Source organism: Brachyistius frenatus, unplaced genomic scaffold, assembly GCF_029030835.1.
Source record: "Brachyistius frenatus isolate BFR_SWC_R1_liver_20210118 unplaced genomic scaffold, ASM2903083v1 Contig_371, whole genome shotgun sequence".
In the NCBI taxonomy this organism is placed as follows: Eukaryota; Metazoa; Chordata; class Actinopteri; family Embiotocidae; genus Brachyistius; species Brachyistius frenatus.
Window position 1 is genome coordinate 197,556 of NW_027210970.1, and position 16,299 is coordinate 213,854.

Below are 16,299 nucleotides of genomic sequence, written 5' to 3' on the forward strand. Positions count from 1 at the left end.
GGAAAACTTTAACCCATTTGCTGAACATGCATCCTATCACCAGACAGTATTTCTTCCCCTCCGATAAAGTTAGTTCAATAAAATCCATCATTAAATGCTCAAAAGGTTTATCTGGAGGGGGGTGACTTTGTTGTGGTACTTTTATCACCCCAGAGGCATTATTTGCTGCACAAATGACACATTTTCTGCAAAAATCAAAAGCAAAAGTTGAAAACCCTCTGGTGTACCAATTTGCATTTAAAGAAGTGCACATTCCCCCTTTGCCCACGTGGTCTCTTCCGTGAGATAACTTAGCATAAGTATGGAAGAGAGCGCATGGCAAGCAAGGCTTACTGTCTGGCCCTGTCCAAACTCCGCCCCTAACAGTAGCACCAGAGCATCTCCACACGGAGCGCTCCTGTTCATTGGCGAGAGATTGAAGTGTGGGAAGATCAGCATAAGGACTGAGGTCAGTTGGCGTGGAGGGCATTTGAGGGAGAAGGAAAAGGAAGCCGGATGAGGATGCCATCTTTGCCGCAACATCTGCTGCTCTGTTTCCTACAGCAACAGGGTCAAGAGAGGAGGTGTGAGCTTCACATTTAGCAACTGAAACAGCTTTAGGCAACAAAATGGCATCCAAAAGGGCTGAAACAAGGGTGTGATGTGCCAGGAGATGTTAGAAACCCTCTGTGTTTCCACAGAGATCCAAAGTCATGTACTACTCCAAATGCATAACGTGAATCAGTGTAGATGTTCACGGTTTTACCTTCAGCGAATTTACATGAACGGAACGGAAGTGCAATCAACTCTGCTGCTTGTGCTGAGAAGTGTGAAGGAAGTCTGCCGCTAACAAGTGTTTTGTGTGATGTAACCACAGCAAATCCAACATGGCTACTGCCCGTTTCAGGTGAGCGAGAGGCAGAGCCGTCTACATATAACTCAAGATCTGCATTGAGAAGAGGTGTGTCCAATAGATCAGGCCTCCGGGTGCATGTCTGTTGCAAGACTTCGACACAATCATGCAGCTCTCCATCATCTGCGGTTGGGAGAAGCGTAGCTGGGTTAAGGACATTGCAGCGTTTCACAGTAATGTTAGGCAATTCTAACAATGTTGTGTGATACCTGAGCCATCTCTGAGCAAAGAGGTGAGAAGTCTTCTGGGCATGCAAGATATGGGAAGCAGCATGCGGGACCATAAGCATAACATCAGAGTAGCCCACAATGTCACGTGATGCTAATATGGCTTTCTCAGCTGCTTCTGCAGCTTGCAAACAGAGGGGAAGACCTGAGGCAACAGGGTCAAGTTTCGAGGAGAAGTAGGCGACGGGCCTTAGTTTCCCTCCATGAGGCTGACACAAAACTGACGTCATGTAACAGTCCTTTTGGTCAATGTCGGGTCTCGGCAGGCCAAGAGTCGGGGCCTGTGATAAGGAAGTCTTTAAGTCCTCAAATGCCGTTTTGGCTTCTGCAGTCCAGGTCAGTCTGTCTCGCGCGCTAAGGTTTCTACCATGGACCATGGACGAGAGGGGTGCCTCTCTTTCTGAGTAATTTGGGATCCACTGTCTACAGTATGACATCATTCCTAAAAAGCTCATCATTTGTTTCTTTGTAATTGGTTTTGGTACTGATTGGATCGCTGCAATACGTTTGGGAGAGAGGGATTTACCCTCTACTGTGATCACATGTCCCAGATAAGTTACTTGTTTCAGAGCAAATTGGAGTTTTTGTAGGCTAGCCTTGTGCCCGTTTTCTGCCAAATGTTTAAGTCGCGCTATTGTGTCAATTTTACAAGCCTCCTTTGATGGGCTGCAAATCATCATATCATCCACATAGTTCAAAAAGGCTGACCCTGCGGGGAGTTGTACATTTTGAAGGTTTTCGCTAAGCGCTATGTGGAACACGCCTGGGCTTTCATGATAACCCATGGGACACCTGGTTCATGTATAGCCACGCCCGTTAAAGAAGAAGCCAAACCAACTTTGACTATCTCGGTGAACGAGAACAAAGAAAAATGCATTAGCTAGATCAATAACAGAAAAATGTGTGGCGCCTGGTGGAACTAGTGACAAAATCGTATGCGGATATGCCAGTTCCGGCGCTCGTTGATACGTCGCTGCATTTACTGCTTGCAAATCCTGCACAAATCTCCATTCTGTGGGCTGACCTTCATCGCAAACTCTTTTTACAGGGAAAAAGGGTGTGCGCACAGGGGAATCTTCGCAGGGTACAATTATTCCTGATTTTAATAGGGATTCGAATACTGGACTTATACCATCAATGGCTTCTTGTTTAAGTGGATATTGTTTGAGGCACGGCCTATAATTTGATTGAGGACACATTACTAATGGTGCTGCGCCTTTTATGAGCCCCACGTCATATTTGTGGGCAGCCCACAGTGAAGGCGGTACTTGTGATAACTCAGGAATTTGATCCGTTGCTATCTGGGGATACAAGTCTGTGTGTCATGTCTGTTCCTCAAAGAGCTCTACTGTCCTGTGCACAATTACTGGTCTGGTCAATGCAGTGCGAAATGCATTTCCACTAGCGCTAAAATCAATCCTAGGAACCTCCGCACCCGGTCTGAAATCTGATAGGCCAAGACGCTGTTGCAACCATGGACCAAGATCCTGCCATTCCCAGTGTGCTGGTTTAGCAAATGCAATGTGTGGGGTAGCCCCAGAGAACACTTTTCCCTGTGAGGGAGAGAGAGACACAGACGCAACCGCTGCCCCTTCTGTCCAATATACATCCTTCAAACATGAACTTTCTTTGTCCACCTGTTGATCATACCCTACTTTCTCATACCTTCTGTCTTGCCCTTTGCTTACATGAGATGTGCAATGCAATGTCTGTTCATGCATGTAATCTTTTGCTGTAGTACAGTGTCTGTGTGCAAATGTGACTAAATCATGAGTAATTGGAGCTACATGGTCTAACATTAGTTTCCACTCGTATACATACGTGAGTGCGCTTGGGCTACACTTTACCATCTGCAAAGGTGGGGGTTCAGCTTTTTTCAACACTTTGATGCCATCTGACTGAGCACAACACAATACCGAAATGACACATCAGATCTCTCCCCATCAGATTTACTGGGCAGTTTTGTGACACTAGGAAAGAGTGTTTTGTCATTTGGTCATCTAACTCGCATCTCAGTGGAACTGAGCAACTCTCAAAAGTGGGAACGCCACTTGATCCCACTGTGAGGCGAGTTCTGCCACTTTTCTTTGGAGGTTTGGGCAAAGTATCTGTTCTCAAAACTGAGCTTGTAGCTCCGGAGTCAACTAAAAATGTTACAGGATAGTTAGAAATCATCAATGTTAATTGTGGGAATTTCTTATATCCTGGGTTGTTAGCATACATGGTGAAATTTAGAATGGGTGTGTGTGCCGCTGCATCAGCTCTTGTCTGTGTGTGAGTGGGTGTGGGGTGCGTTACTTCCTTTCCTGTGGAGAGGTGTCCTGTTTCTGGGGTCCGCCCCTCCTTCCACCCCTCTCAGTCCGAGTGTGGAAAGCAGGTCTCCTTGTTTTAGGCTCTGGACACTCTGCTCGCCAATGTCCTCGCCTTCCGCAGTTATGACACACATCTGGATCGTACCCTCTGTCAGTCAGTCCTGATCTGCCTCTGCCCCTCTGCTGTTGACCTGGAACAAATGCTTGAGTTGGCTCTGCAAGCGTATTGAACATGGACAGCTGAGCCTCTTCCAGCTTCTTCTGTCTGCTGTCCTTCTTTTGTTCATCTTTCCTGTTTAGCTCGTCCTCAGCATGTTCAGCGTACTGTAGAACATCTGCCAGTGGACACGTTTTCCAGGTTACACAGGAGCTTTTCACCATCTGTGCAAGTTCTGCTCTCATTCTGCTTATGAAATGTTCTTTCAGATGGACTTCGTACAGCGGTAGGGGCTGCGTGCCCATTGCGTGGGGTCGGTGGAGGCCGCTGTGAGTGTCAAAGGCTGTAGTCAGGCGTGCCAGAAATGTACTGCATGTCTCTTGTGGCCCTTGTGTCATACAGGTGATAGAGGACAAGTTCAGTCTCAGAGGAAAGTGCTCTTTTACTGTCGTAATGAGAGCATCTACGGCATTTCTGAAGTTCACATTACTACCGTCCTCATAATCTGGATTACTCAGGCAGTAGATCATTCTTACAGGGGTGAACACACTTTGAACTTTGTGATAGTCATTTGTCAGAAATTTACTCATCAACCGCCGTAGCTCTGGCATTGTGGGACGATATTCTCGGACAAATTGGATAATGTCAGTCTCCCATTTGGCAAGATTGTCTTTAGGATTGCAGACGTGACTCACTGCTTGAGCCACATCTTCATCTGACCATGGTCTGAACACCAGCATCGGGCCTTGTGCTCCTGCCACTTCCACCATCGGCATGGTGATTTCAGGATCAGACGAAGATCCTCCTGCGCCTCGGATCACGGCTCTCCGTCTTTGAGCCTGTTGCGGGTCATATGAGGCGAGTAGGTCATCTCACTGGTGTCGGTGGTTGAATCTGTCCCCCCTCCTGCTGAACTGTTGGCTGGGTAGGAGGGGGTGGGTGTGTTGGAGGAGACTGCTGGGTAGTGTAGGCTGGAGGTGGAATGGGGGGGGAGAGTCCAGGTCCAGGTCTACCTGTCTCAACATCTCAGAAAAACAAGGATAAAGCGATTTTGGTTGAATAATGTTTTCACCCTTTTTAGGCTTTCAGGCTTTAGTGAATTAAACAACTTCAATCTGTCTTTCTCTACTTTCTGCCTCATTTCTCCACATTTGAAATGCCTCCCAGTCTGCCTTAAATATCACGTTCTGTTTCCGTTTCTTGTCCGACAGGGCCGCGTGCTGAGCTGTGTCACCCTTCTCCTTTCTTCTCAATTGCACTTTCAACTGTGTTAACTGATTCTCACTTAAACTTCCATTTGAAGGAAACCCTAAATCAACCCATTTTTGCATTTGATTCAAACTGCCAGGATAACGTTCTGAATTTACACAAAGGTGGCAGGACATTAGTACCATGGTTTGCAACAGTCTCCCCTTCACTCTGAACGCTGCCCATTCTCTCGTTATCCGTCTATTAACCCGGAGTGTGCATCAATGAATCTTCAGGAGACACCAGATGCATACAAACTCGTGACGATAACTAATGCCACGTCAGCGACCGCTGCGTTCCTCCGGTTTAGCCGTCTCTTGCATTAAACGAAAGGTGCGTCAATGAATTTTCAGGAGACACCAGATGCATACAACTCGGGAATAACACTACAGAAAAACCTTGACATGTCTGTCAACAACCCTAGAAATAGTTTGTGAGGAATGGCCAATCAACCCTTTTTATGACTGTCTGCCTCAAAATAATTTAGATCTCTCACCGCGTGTTTTCCGTTGTTAGTTCAACTGGATTGGATCGGGCAGCTTCTCACCCTCAGGGAGGAATTCGGGAGGCACGGTGGTGCAGTGGTTAGCATTGTCGCCTCACAGCAAAAAGGTTCCGGGTTCGAATCCGGTCCTGGGCCTTTCTGTGCAGAGTTTGCATGTTCTCCCTGTGCTTGCATGGGTTCTCTCCGGGTTCTCCGGCTTCCTCCCATCATCCAAAAACATGCAACTCCGGTCAGGTTACCTGGCGCCGCGCTAGTGGCAGCCTGTTGCAGCAGCTCCCCCCTGAGAGCCCCCCTGCTGTAGTGAAGAAATTTCCCCTCGGGGATTAATAAAGTGAAATTTAAAAAAAAAAGAATCACCTATCGTATGGCCGTCTGTCTGTCAGACGGAGTCCAGATCACGTGTCCAATCCCATCTTTGTCGCCAGATTTGTGGTGGAAATTAATGTATTTCCTTGTGAGAAATCAAAAGTATTTCGAGCTCGCTGGCATTTGAGTATTTATTGCAAAAATGAAAAATTGAAAATCATAAGAGCGTACAAATTGTCAAACAAGTGAGTATGTCAGATTTACACAGAGTCAAAGGACCCCTTGTTCAGCTGAATCGTCCTGTGGAGAGAGTTTCTGTACTCGCGAAGAGTCCAGAAAGTCTGACCCCGTTCTTGTGAGGAGAGCGGCCTTATATCCACGTAAGGAGGTGCCCTCTTCTTCGCCCCTCAGGGCGCTCAGCATATACATCGGTCATCGGTCATCTGCACATATGGTCCACGTCTTCTAGTTGAGAAAGGTCATCTGCGTACCCCGGGGTAGAAAAACACTGCTGGACACAGATCTGATTGATTACATTGAAGGGACATGTGGTTTGGATATACCGGTTTGCCCCTCAAGAACGTTCTATTGACACCGGGACCTAGGGTCAGCTACAGATCAGTTACATAGGAGGAATTTTCCTCCGACATGTTACATCTTCTTTCAAGGTTACTGATCCAAATGACGTCTAACTGGTGTCAAAATAAAGAAATAAAAAGTTCAACAGTAAAGTTTCCCTCCTCTTTCTGCTGCAGGCTCAGAGAAAGGAGGTGTTTCTCCAGGAGCGCTACGGCCACTACAGCCTCACCGACCCCTTCCTGGCTCTTCAGAGGGACTTCGACTGTGGCGTCCCTGGAGGGGACAAGGAGAGGAGGCCCCTGGGGTCCAGCCCCATCTCAGTCCTGGAGGCTGTCATGGCACACTGCAGGAAGATGCAGGAACGCATGTCAGCCCAGCTGGCTGCTGCAGAGAGCCGCCAGAAGAGGGTAAGACACCGACATCTCCATCTTTGGAGCTAAATATCTGTAGTAGAAAGAAATCAATCACATTTTGGTAAATGCTTCATTTCTGAGCCTCTATTTCTGTAACCTGTTTAATTATGGTGAGATAGAGGTCAGATGTCATCAAATGAAGGTAAATAAAAACAGCATGTGGAGGAGAGATTTACTGTTCCACCACAAATTGTGTTTATTTCCACATGACTCAAATCCTCCAGAGGAAAATGTGGAAGGGAAGACTGTCTGCTGGTCTGTGTTACTGATTCTGATGAATGTGTGTTAATGATTCTGATGAATGTGTGTTAATGATTCTGATGAATGTGTTCATGTTTCTGATGAATGTGTGTTAATGTTTCTGATGAATGTGTTCATGTTTCTGATGAATGTGTGTTAATGTTTCTGATGAATGTGTTAATGTTTCTGATGAATATGTTAATGTTTCTGATTAATGTGTTAATGTTTCTGATGAATGTGTTCATGTTTCTGATGAATGTGTTGATGTTTCTGAAGAATGTGTTAATGTTTCTGATGAATGTGTGTTAATGTTTCTGATGAATATGTTAATGTTTCTGATGAATGTGTTAATGTTTCTGATTAATGCGTTAATGTTTCTGATTAATGCGTTAATGTTTCTGATTAATGTGTTAATGTATCCGATGAATGTGTTAACGTGTCTGATGAATGTGTTAATGTTTCTGATGAATGTGTTAATGTGTCTGATGAATGTGTGTTAACGTGTCTGATGAATGTGTTAATGTTTCTGGTGAATGTGTTCATGTTTCTGATGAATGTGTTAATGTTTCTGATTAATGCGTTAATGTTTGTGATGAACATGTTAATGTTTCTGATGAATGTGTTAATGTTTCTGATGAATGTGTTAATGTTTCTGATGATTGTGTGTTAATGTTTCTGATGAATATGTTAATGTTTCTGATGAATGTGTGTTAATGTTTCTGATGAATGTGTTAATGTTTCAGATGATTGTGTTAATGTTTCTGATGAATGTGTGTTAATGTTTCTGATGAATGTGTTAATGTTTCTGATTAATGTGTTAATGTTTCTGATGAATGTGTTAATGTTTCTGATGAATGTGTGTTAATGTTTCTGATTAATGTGTTAATGTTTCTGATGAATGTGTGTTAATGTTTATGATGAATGTGTGTTAATGTGTAACTGTGTCCACACCAGTTTTGTATCACACTGTAACACAACAGAATAGGAGCCTTCTGTCTTAGTGCTTTATCTGAGAAACAACGTGTGATCACAGAGAGAGTTGGAGGTGTCGAACACGAACATTCACCCTGGTTTTGAATGTTGGAGAAAGTATTGCAAACTATTAGTTATTGTGGATCGAAAACTAAAGTTGAGAAACAAAGGTCAGTTTTTAGTTTTGTACTTTGCCAGATGGGAAACGTGATTAAGAGTGAAGAGTTGTTATTTTTATGCAACTTTGAGATCCCAGCTCCGATGCTAAGAAACCCTCAGGCATGATCAGAAACTGCTGTATGGCTTGGACCTTGAGTGGTTTTGATTAATTTGACCCTAAAATAAATGTGGAGGCTGCCAACACAACACAACAGGGTCCATCTTTAGTGCAGACTAAATCACCATGTCACCACTGATGGACAGTTGGACCCAACCATCACCCTCACGCTTCTACTCTGTCAGGCTTGATAAATACTTTCTTTGGACCTTTTAAAAGGACCAGTGACATCACTGCTCAAAGACACAGGGATGGTCTGGTTGCTGGGTAGAGTGAGTTCCACTCGGGTTGTCCGTGCTATCTTTATCCCTTCATCTGCTTCCACTCTTGTCGTCCTCCTGCAAGGAAGCTGTTGAATTATCCATGAGGTCTGAGGCAAGCTGCAGGCAGGCGGTTGTACGTAACACACTCTGAATGGGGTTATGGGCATAATGAAGACACCCCCACTGCCCTCATATCCATGAATGAGTCATGAATTGGGATGTAGGTCCCCCACCCCCACCTGTCCGCGACAGCAACAACTCTCTCAACAGTGATGAAGGAAAATTGTATGAGTTGGCTTTTTTGGAGTGCACATGCTGCCAAAATTTTGAGGAGTGAAATGATGAAGGTCACGAACGCGGAGCAGATATTCATTTTTCTTAAAATAGGCCTGCAGCCTCCTATTTGTTTCCTTCTCTCATTCCCAACTCTGCTCAGTATCCAGTGGATACCTGCTCAGGTATAGGTGCAGACATTTTAGAAATATTCTCCTTGAAACCTTGATTCAGTATTTCATTTAGCAGCGGATGGTTTACACCAGTGTTAGGTATCTCTAGTTTTGTGGGATTATTATTTCACTCTGTGGTGATCAGTACATGCTCTGTAAGGAAGGTTACCCATGTCATTATGCTGAATTCATTTATATCCAAGAAGGAAAACTATTTCAGAGGAGTTTGGTCAAGTTAGAAATCTGCATGAACACTAAGTACAGTGCATCAAAACGAAAAGAAGACCAGGTGGAGTCCCTCGTAGCATGAAGCACTGTACTACTTAATGTGTCATGAGTAGGAATCACACCTGCTGTAAACACTCAGGGGGTGTTGATGTAGTTGGTGAATGTAGATGGTGTATGTAGTTAGTAGGTGGTGGATATAGCTGGTGGATGTAGTTGGTGGATGTACTTGGTGGATGTAGTTGGTGGATGTAGGTAGTGGATGTAGTTGGTGAATGGTGGATGTAGTTAGAGGATATAGTTGGTGGATGTAGTTGGATGATGTAGATGGTGGATGTAGTTAGTGGGAGGTGAATGTAGATGTGGATGTAGTTGGAGGATGGTGGGTATAGTTGGTGAACAGTGGACATAGTTAGTGGAGTTAGATGGTGAATGCAGATGGTGGATGTAGTTGGAGGATGGTGGGTATAGTTGGTGAACAGTGGACATAGTTAGTGGATTTAGATGGTGAATGCAGATGGTGGATGTAGTTGGATGACGTAGTTGGTGGACCTAGCCGATGGATGTAGCTAGTGGATGTAGAATGTGGATGTAGTTGGTGGATGGTGAATGTAGATGCTGGATGTAGTTGGAGGACATAGTTGGTGGATTTAGTTGGTCTGGAGACAGAAAAGTTTGATGTTTCCGTTACCTGTAATTTTACCTGTATTTTTACCTTTTTTTTTTACCTGTGATGTTACCTGTATTGTTACTGTATTGTTACCTGTGATGTTACCCGTAATGTTACCTGTATTGTTACCTGTGATATTACCTGTGATGTTCTCTGTATTGTTACCTGTGATGTTACTCGTAATATTACCTGTATTGTTACCTGTGATGTTCCCTGTATTGTTACCTGTGATGTTACTCGTAATGTTACCTGCATTGTTACCTGTGATGTTACATGTGATGTTACTCGTAATGCTACCTGTATTGTTACCTGTGATGTTCCCTGTATTGTTACCTGTGATGTTACCCGTAATGTTACCTGTATTGTTACCTGTGATATTACCTGTGATGTTCCCTGTATTGTTACCTGTGATGTTACTTGAAATGTTACCTGTATTGTTAACTGTGATGTTACCTGTGATGTTCCCTGTATTGTTACCTGTGATGTTACCCGTAATGTTACCTGTATTGTTACCTGTGATATTACCTGTGATGTTCCCTGTATTGTTACCTGTGATGTTACCCGTAATGTTACCTGTATTGTTACCTGTGCTATTACCTGTGATGTTCCCTGTATTGTTACCTGTGATGTTACTCGAAATGTTATCTGTATTGTTAACTGTGATGTTAACGGTGATGTTCCCTGCATTGTTACCTGTGATGTTCCCTGTATTGTTACCTGTGATGTTACTCGTAATGTTACCTGTATTGTTACCTGTGATGTTACCTGTATTGTTACCTGTATTGTTACCTGTGATGTTACCTGTATTGTTACCTGTATTGTTAACTGTGATGTTCCCTGTATTGTTACCTGTGATGTTACCCGTAATGTTACCTGTGATGTTACCTGTGATGTTACCTGTAATGTTACCCGTGATGTTACCTGTGATGTTCCCTGTATTGTTACCTGTATTGTTACCTGTGATGTTCCCTGTATTGTTACCTGTATTGTTACCTGTGATGTTCCCTGTATTGTTACCTGTATTGTTACCTGTGATGTTCCCTATATTGTTACCTGTATTGTTACTTGTGATGTTACCTGTGATGTTCCCTGTATTGTTACCTGTATTGTCCCCTGCTCACTGGTGTGAGACAAGGTTTCTGAATCTGTCAGAAACTTCTTCTGTTGAAATATTCTGCCCTTCACAAGGTAAACTTTGATCGACCTTTTGCGCTTCCATCAGTGTATAGAGTCCTCAGTGGAGCCATGTATATTATGATCTGATTTAATCCTGCCTGGTTCCAGTCCCCACTGTCCACTGTGTCACCACCTTTACAGCATCCCTACATTTGTTCTTCCAAATTTACGGCAAACAATCCAGACAATTAGCAGCTCGTCGTAGCACCTCCTTTTGAGTAACAACTGGCGCTCCCCTTATCCTCAGCTGCTGGTGATATGTTCTCCCTGATGGTTTGGAGCAAGGGATTGGCAGAGTGGTGAGGATGGGGGGTCTTGTTTGGGACAGGTGATGAGGGCTGTCAGCCCTATTGTTTAAGGCTTGTTAGAGTGATGGAGTCTTGGGTGGAGAGCCCCGGTTAAGCCCTGTTACCCTCTGTGAAGCTCTGAGCTAACAATAGCAACAACGCTCCAGATTTAGAGGCCAGAGCTTTGACAAGTCATCAAATCCAACTATATGCAGAGACATGGTGTCTGTGAACACGTGAATGAATGAGACCAATTAATAAACTGTCTAATATGCACTAACCCATCCATCTTTTCTGACTGTATAATTCACGTGTTTAAACTAATCTGGTTTGTCTACGCTCTTCATGAAAAAATTGTTCTGGCTCATTTCAGCTTTATGGCAAACGAATGACTCAGCATTTAAATCTGGATGTTTCCATTAGTGAGTGCACGCAGCAGCATTTTCTATCTGAAGCTCCCTGACAGAGTGAAAGAGAGTTTAGTGTTCAGGTGATAGATGTTTTCAGAATGCATGTGATGCTTTCTAGGATTCGACAGTTGAACCGTCTCCGAGGTGGTCACATGTACAGTCCGTCTATGTTTGAATGATGACACGTGATGAGTGTTAAAGAGGGAATGAATCCAGCAGATTATCTTCTTCCTCAAGTCGTTGATTCAGAAACTAAAGACATCTGATCAGTGTGTTTTTGTCAGCTGAGGTCATGGCTGCAGCTCACAGCTGTTTTTATGATGATTTATTCTGTTGATCTATTTTTCATTTCAGAAGAGATTTAGAGGGTGAACGTTTGTTATTCCTGCATCTATCCATCAAATCTAAATCCAAACATGGTGTCCTGCTACTTCTGTGTGTATGGCTGAAATAATGCATTGATGTATTGAGCTACCCCCTGATTTTGTCTCCATGTATTTCCAGCTGGAGATGGAGAAGCTGCAGCTGCAGAGTCTGGAGGCGGAGCACCGCAAGCTGACAGCGCAGCTGAAGGATGAGCGTGAGAAGAACAAGCACATCGTCATGATGTTGGTGCGCGAGTGCAAGCAGCTGGCCACCCGGGTGGTGGAGGAGTCCCAGCGCTTTGACGAGCTCCAGGCTCGCCTGGACGAGGAGAGCCACACCTCTGGACGGCTGCAGGAGGAGCTGAGCACCGAGCGCCAGCGCAGCCAACAGATGGAGGCCAAGATGGAGAAGCAGCTGTCAGAGTTGGACACTGAGCGCGAACAGCTGCGTGCCAGGCTGGGCCGCGAGGAGGCTGAGAGCCTGAGTCTGCGGCAGCAGGTGGAGCAGCTCAGGACCGAAAAGGGTGATGAGAAGGATGTTGCTGCTGTTGCTCTACCTGCTGCTGCTGGAGCAGAACCTGCTGCTGCCACCGGCCCATTGCTCACACTCAAAGCTCTGACGTCTGTTTCCGTGGCCACGGAGCCCATCAGCTCTCGAACGGCGTCCTGCCAAACGGACCTGCCCCCCACTGAGGCGGAGACTCCCAAGAAGACCCCCCTCAGCATACCTGTCAAACCGGCCCCCGCCAACTACGTGGGCCTGAGCCTGCCAAAGACGACGGGCCGGGGGATCGTCCACAGCAGCTCAGGAGGACTGGCGCAGACAGAGAACGGCTCAGAGGGCCAAACCCCCCATGGCCTACCCAGCGGGGTCAGTCCCCGTGTCCAGGCGGCCCGCTACAAGTTCCAGGAACAGGACCAAAATGGGACGGCATCCCAGAGTCCTCCAGCCCGGGACCTCTCCCCCACCAACCGTGACAACTTTGCTGCCAAACAGCAAGCCCGTCACACCGTCACACAGGTCCTGTCGCGCTTCACCAGCCCTCCAGCAGGAGGTGCCGGACCGCTCCGTCCAGGCCTGCCCCACTCCGCCTCAGAGGGAGGCCCTTTTCCCGGCCGCCTGAGCCATCCCATTGGCCTCAAATCACCTACGGTGGCCAGGATCGACCGGGGAAACCCCCCCCCAATACCTCCCAAAAAGCCTGGGCTGTCCCAGACCCCCTCCCCTCCCCATCCACCCATCAAGGTGGGGGGGGACGGCAGCCGCTCCTCTGGGGCTGGGCTCAAACCAGCTACCCCCCAGCTGCCGCCCAAACCTGCCCTGGACCTGGTCCCAGCCCTGACGGCCTCTCAGGTGGGTGCCCACCCCTCCCCTCGCTCCCCGGGGTCCGGCCGGGGTCCTGAGCGGCAGCCAGCAGCAGCATGTGCAGAGTGCCCCCCCTTCATCAGCCCTGCTACCACTGTCAGTAGCCCCTCCTCCATAAACCCCCCCTCCACCTCCTCCTCCGTTAGTGCTCCATCCTCCCGTAGCCCCCGTGGCCCCCTGGCAGCAGCATCAGGTAAAGGGGCTCCATGCTCCTCCTTCCTCCAACCCTCCCACTGCCTCTTTCCTTCCACTGTCTTTCCAAGGTGTTAGCCTAGCTTAGCCTAGCGTAGCATCGTGTTCTGGTCATATGGTACTGGTCCACCACAGGAAGATGTAGGTCAGTTCAGAGTGTATCGCCCCGCAGACCCGATGTGGCTCACTGCCTTTCTGTTTACTGACCTCCTTCTCTGCCCTTCATACGTGCTTCTGGGCACCTTTGGTCTCCCATGTGGTCAGATTAGCTGTGTCACTATCAACAGCAGACAACATGTTGCTCCCATGTTCCTGACAGCTACTCAGACGAGACCTTAATAAACAGAGTTTCAGGGTGAACTGAGGCAGACCAGAGTGTATTCTGATTGGTTTGTTGGCCCTCCTCGCAGTAACCCCTCTCCTCTCTGAAGCTGATGCCAGAGGCTGCTCTCTCCTTCCCTCCCCCTCTTCCATCCTCCAATGGCATGCCACGACCATTCCTCCACTTCCTGCTCTCCTTCCTGTTTAACTCATCCCACTGACGGCACTCTGCACGTCTGATATAAATGTTACCATTTATATTCACCTCTAATGTGCTTGTAGTGCTGTGGTTGGTAGCACTGTGCAGTATGATTCAACACAACTCCAATTTATTACAACTTGGGTATTGTTTTAGTAGGCGGGGCCATTGGTTCTCTATTTAAAACCTGTCTGATGAACTGCTCGCATGTATTGCCTCCTAATGTGTCATGTGTTCCTCGCTTTCATATCTGAAAGACAAAAACAACACCTAAGTTGTCAAAACTGGAATTGTCCTTAAATATACCTGTGACATGTTACGACACGTTTGAAAGTTCTTTGCATGCAGATCTATATTGTTTCATATCTTCTCTGTCCATTCATAGAATCCAGTTATAACCCAGTTATACCCCATTATAGCCCGGTTATAATACAGTTATACCCCCGTTATAGCCCGGTTATGATACAGTTATAGCCCGGTTATAATACAGTTATAGCCCGGTTATAATACAGTTATACCCCCGTTAAAGCCCGGTAATAATACAGTTATAGCCCGGTTATAATACAGTTATAGCCCAGTTATAGCCTGGTTATGATACAGGTAGAGCCCGGTTATAATACAGTTATAGCCCGGTTATAATACAGTTATACCCCCGTTATAGCCCGGTTATAATACAGTTATAGCCCAGTTATAGCCCGGTTATGATACAGGTAGAGCCCGGTTATGATACAGTTATAGCCCGGTTATAATACAGTTATAGCCCGGTTATAATACAGTTATACCCCCGTTATAGCCCGGTAATAATACAGTTATAGCCCGGTTATAATACAGTTATAGCCCGGTTATAATACAGTTATAGCCCGTTATAGCCCGGTTATAATACAGTTATAGCCCAGTTATAGCCCGGTTATAATACAGTTATAGCCCAGTTATAGCCCAGTTATAGCCCGGTTATAATACAGTTATAGCCCAGTTATAGCCCGGTTATGATACAGTTATAGCCCCCGTTATAACCCCGTTATAATCCAATAATAATCCTGTCCTTCAGATTCGGTGCTGCACTTTTTCTCTTTATTCTTTTTCTTGTTTGTGAGAAAAATGTCCAAACTGTAATTCCTCACTCTGTTTTTCTCGTTCTCATTTTTAACCGCCCAGTTTATAATCCGCCACATTAAACCTGGTTCAAAGTATTTCAAACATTTAGATAGTGGTTGTAGCAGAGTTAATAGGTTCAGTAAGTAGAAATCTTTCTGTTCTTTACTTCATCTGTTTGTTGGTCTCAATAATTTAAAATAGTTCTACATAATTCCAACAGTATCCTATGGTTAATGTGTGTATTTGTACTGTGTATGTGGAGACTGTGGGGGACTGACTGTACTCAAAGATGACAGCTGTCCATCACGGCTCCGGTATTAATCTGATATGATGACAGGCTCTTTTGTCAGGCTGCAGCATGTTTTACAAGATGATTAAATTACAAACATGTTAGCGGTTTCTGTCGTCTGGGTAACCTCTGCAAAGGGCTTTGAATTGAAGTTGTGTTTTCCACCACTCCTTTCATCGTATTTAAAAAGTCTAAAACGTGAAGATTATTAACACAAATTGCTTGTGTTGTGCAGCAAAGGTTTGTTTAATCAGAAATGTATCTACAATTTAAGGGAAATGTGTGTAAAATACTGTTAATAGTCAGCAGCCTCCACATAATGGGTTTGAATTGTTAGTTGAATATAAGCAGCAGCTGTCATGAATGATAAAACAATGTGAAACTGGAACACAATATGTTAAAGGTTATTTTACCAAATTTCTACATCCGAATGAAAATCAAGAGTTTAAAGAAGTTGAATGACAAAGTAACGAGTTGTATTTTAGGTAAACAGATATGATGTCATAAACTGGAGAGATAAAACCACAGGTTTAATCAAAAGTGAAATGGAGCCTTTAAACTGTAGGTTTACCACCTGTTCACCTGTTTCTCCCCTCACATCCTCTCTTATCCTACTCAAGTGTTTGTCACATTAACAAACAGCAGGAGAGGTTTTAGTTACAGCTTCATGGTAGAGAAATATAAGTTCTTTATGTTCTTGCTGCTCTGGTGACGAACAGAGACACACACTCTCCTTGATGTTCACAATCATACACATAAGAAGCTGCAGTGTCAGTTTTACAAAATATTTTATATATTTGCACTATGCATCATCTTGCACCTCTATAGCTATTCAGTGTTGACACTGTGGGTGATCACAGCTGATCT

At 45.3% G+C, this 16,299-nt stretch overlaps 1 protein-coding gene across 1 annotated transcript in view; it reads left to right on the forward strand.

The window, feature by feature from the left end:
* cttnbp2 (cortactin binding protein 2) overlaps nt 1-16,299 on the forward strand; it is a 97,435-nt gene that overhangs the window by 51,970 nt on the left and 29,166 nt on the right. The window contains 3 exon segments of the mRNA XM_069724350.1: nt 6,403-6,633; nt 12,110-13,142; nt 13,145-13,324. Of these exon segments, the coding sequence (XP_069580451.1) occupies nt 6,403-6,633; nt 12,110-13,142; nt 13,145-13,324 (1,444 nt within the window).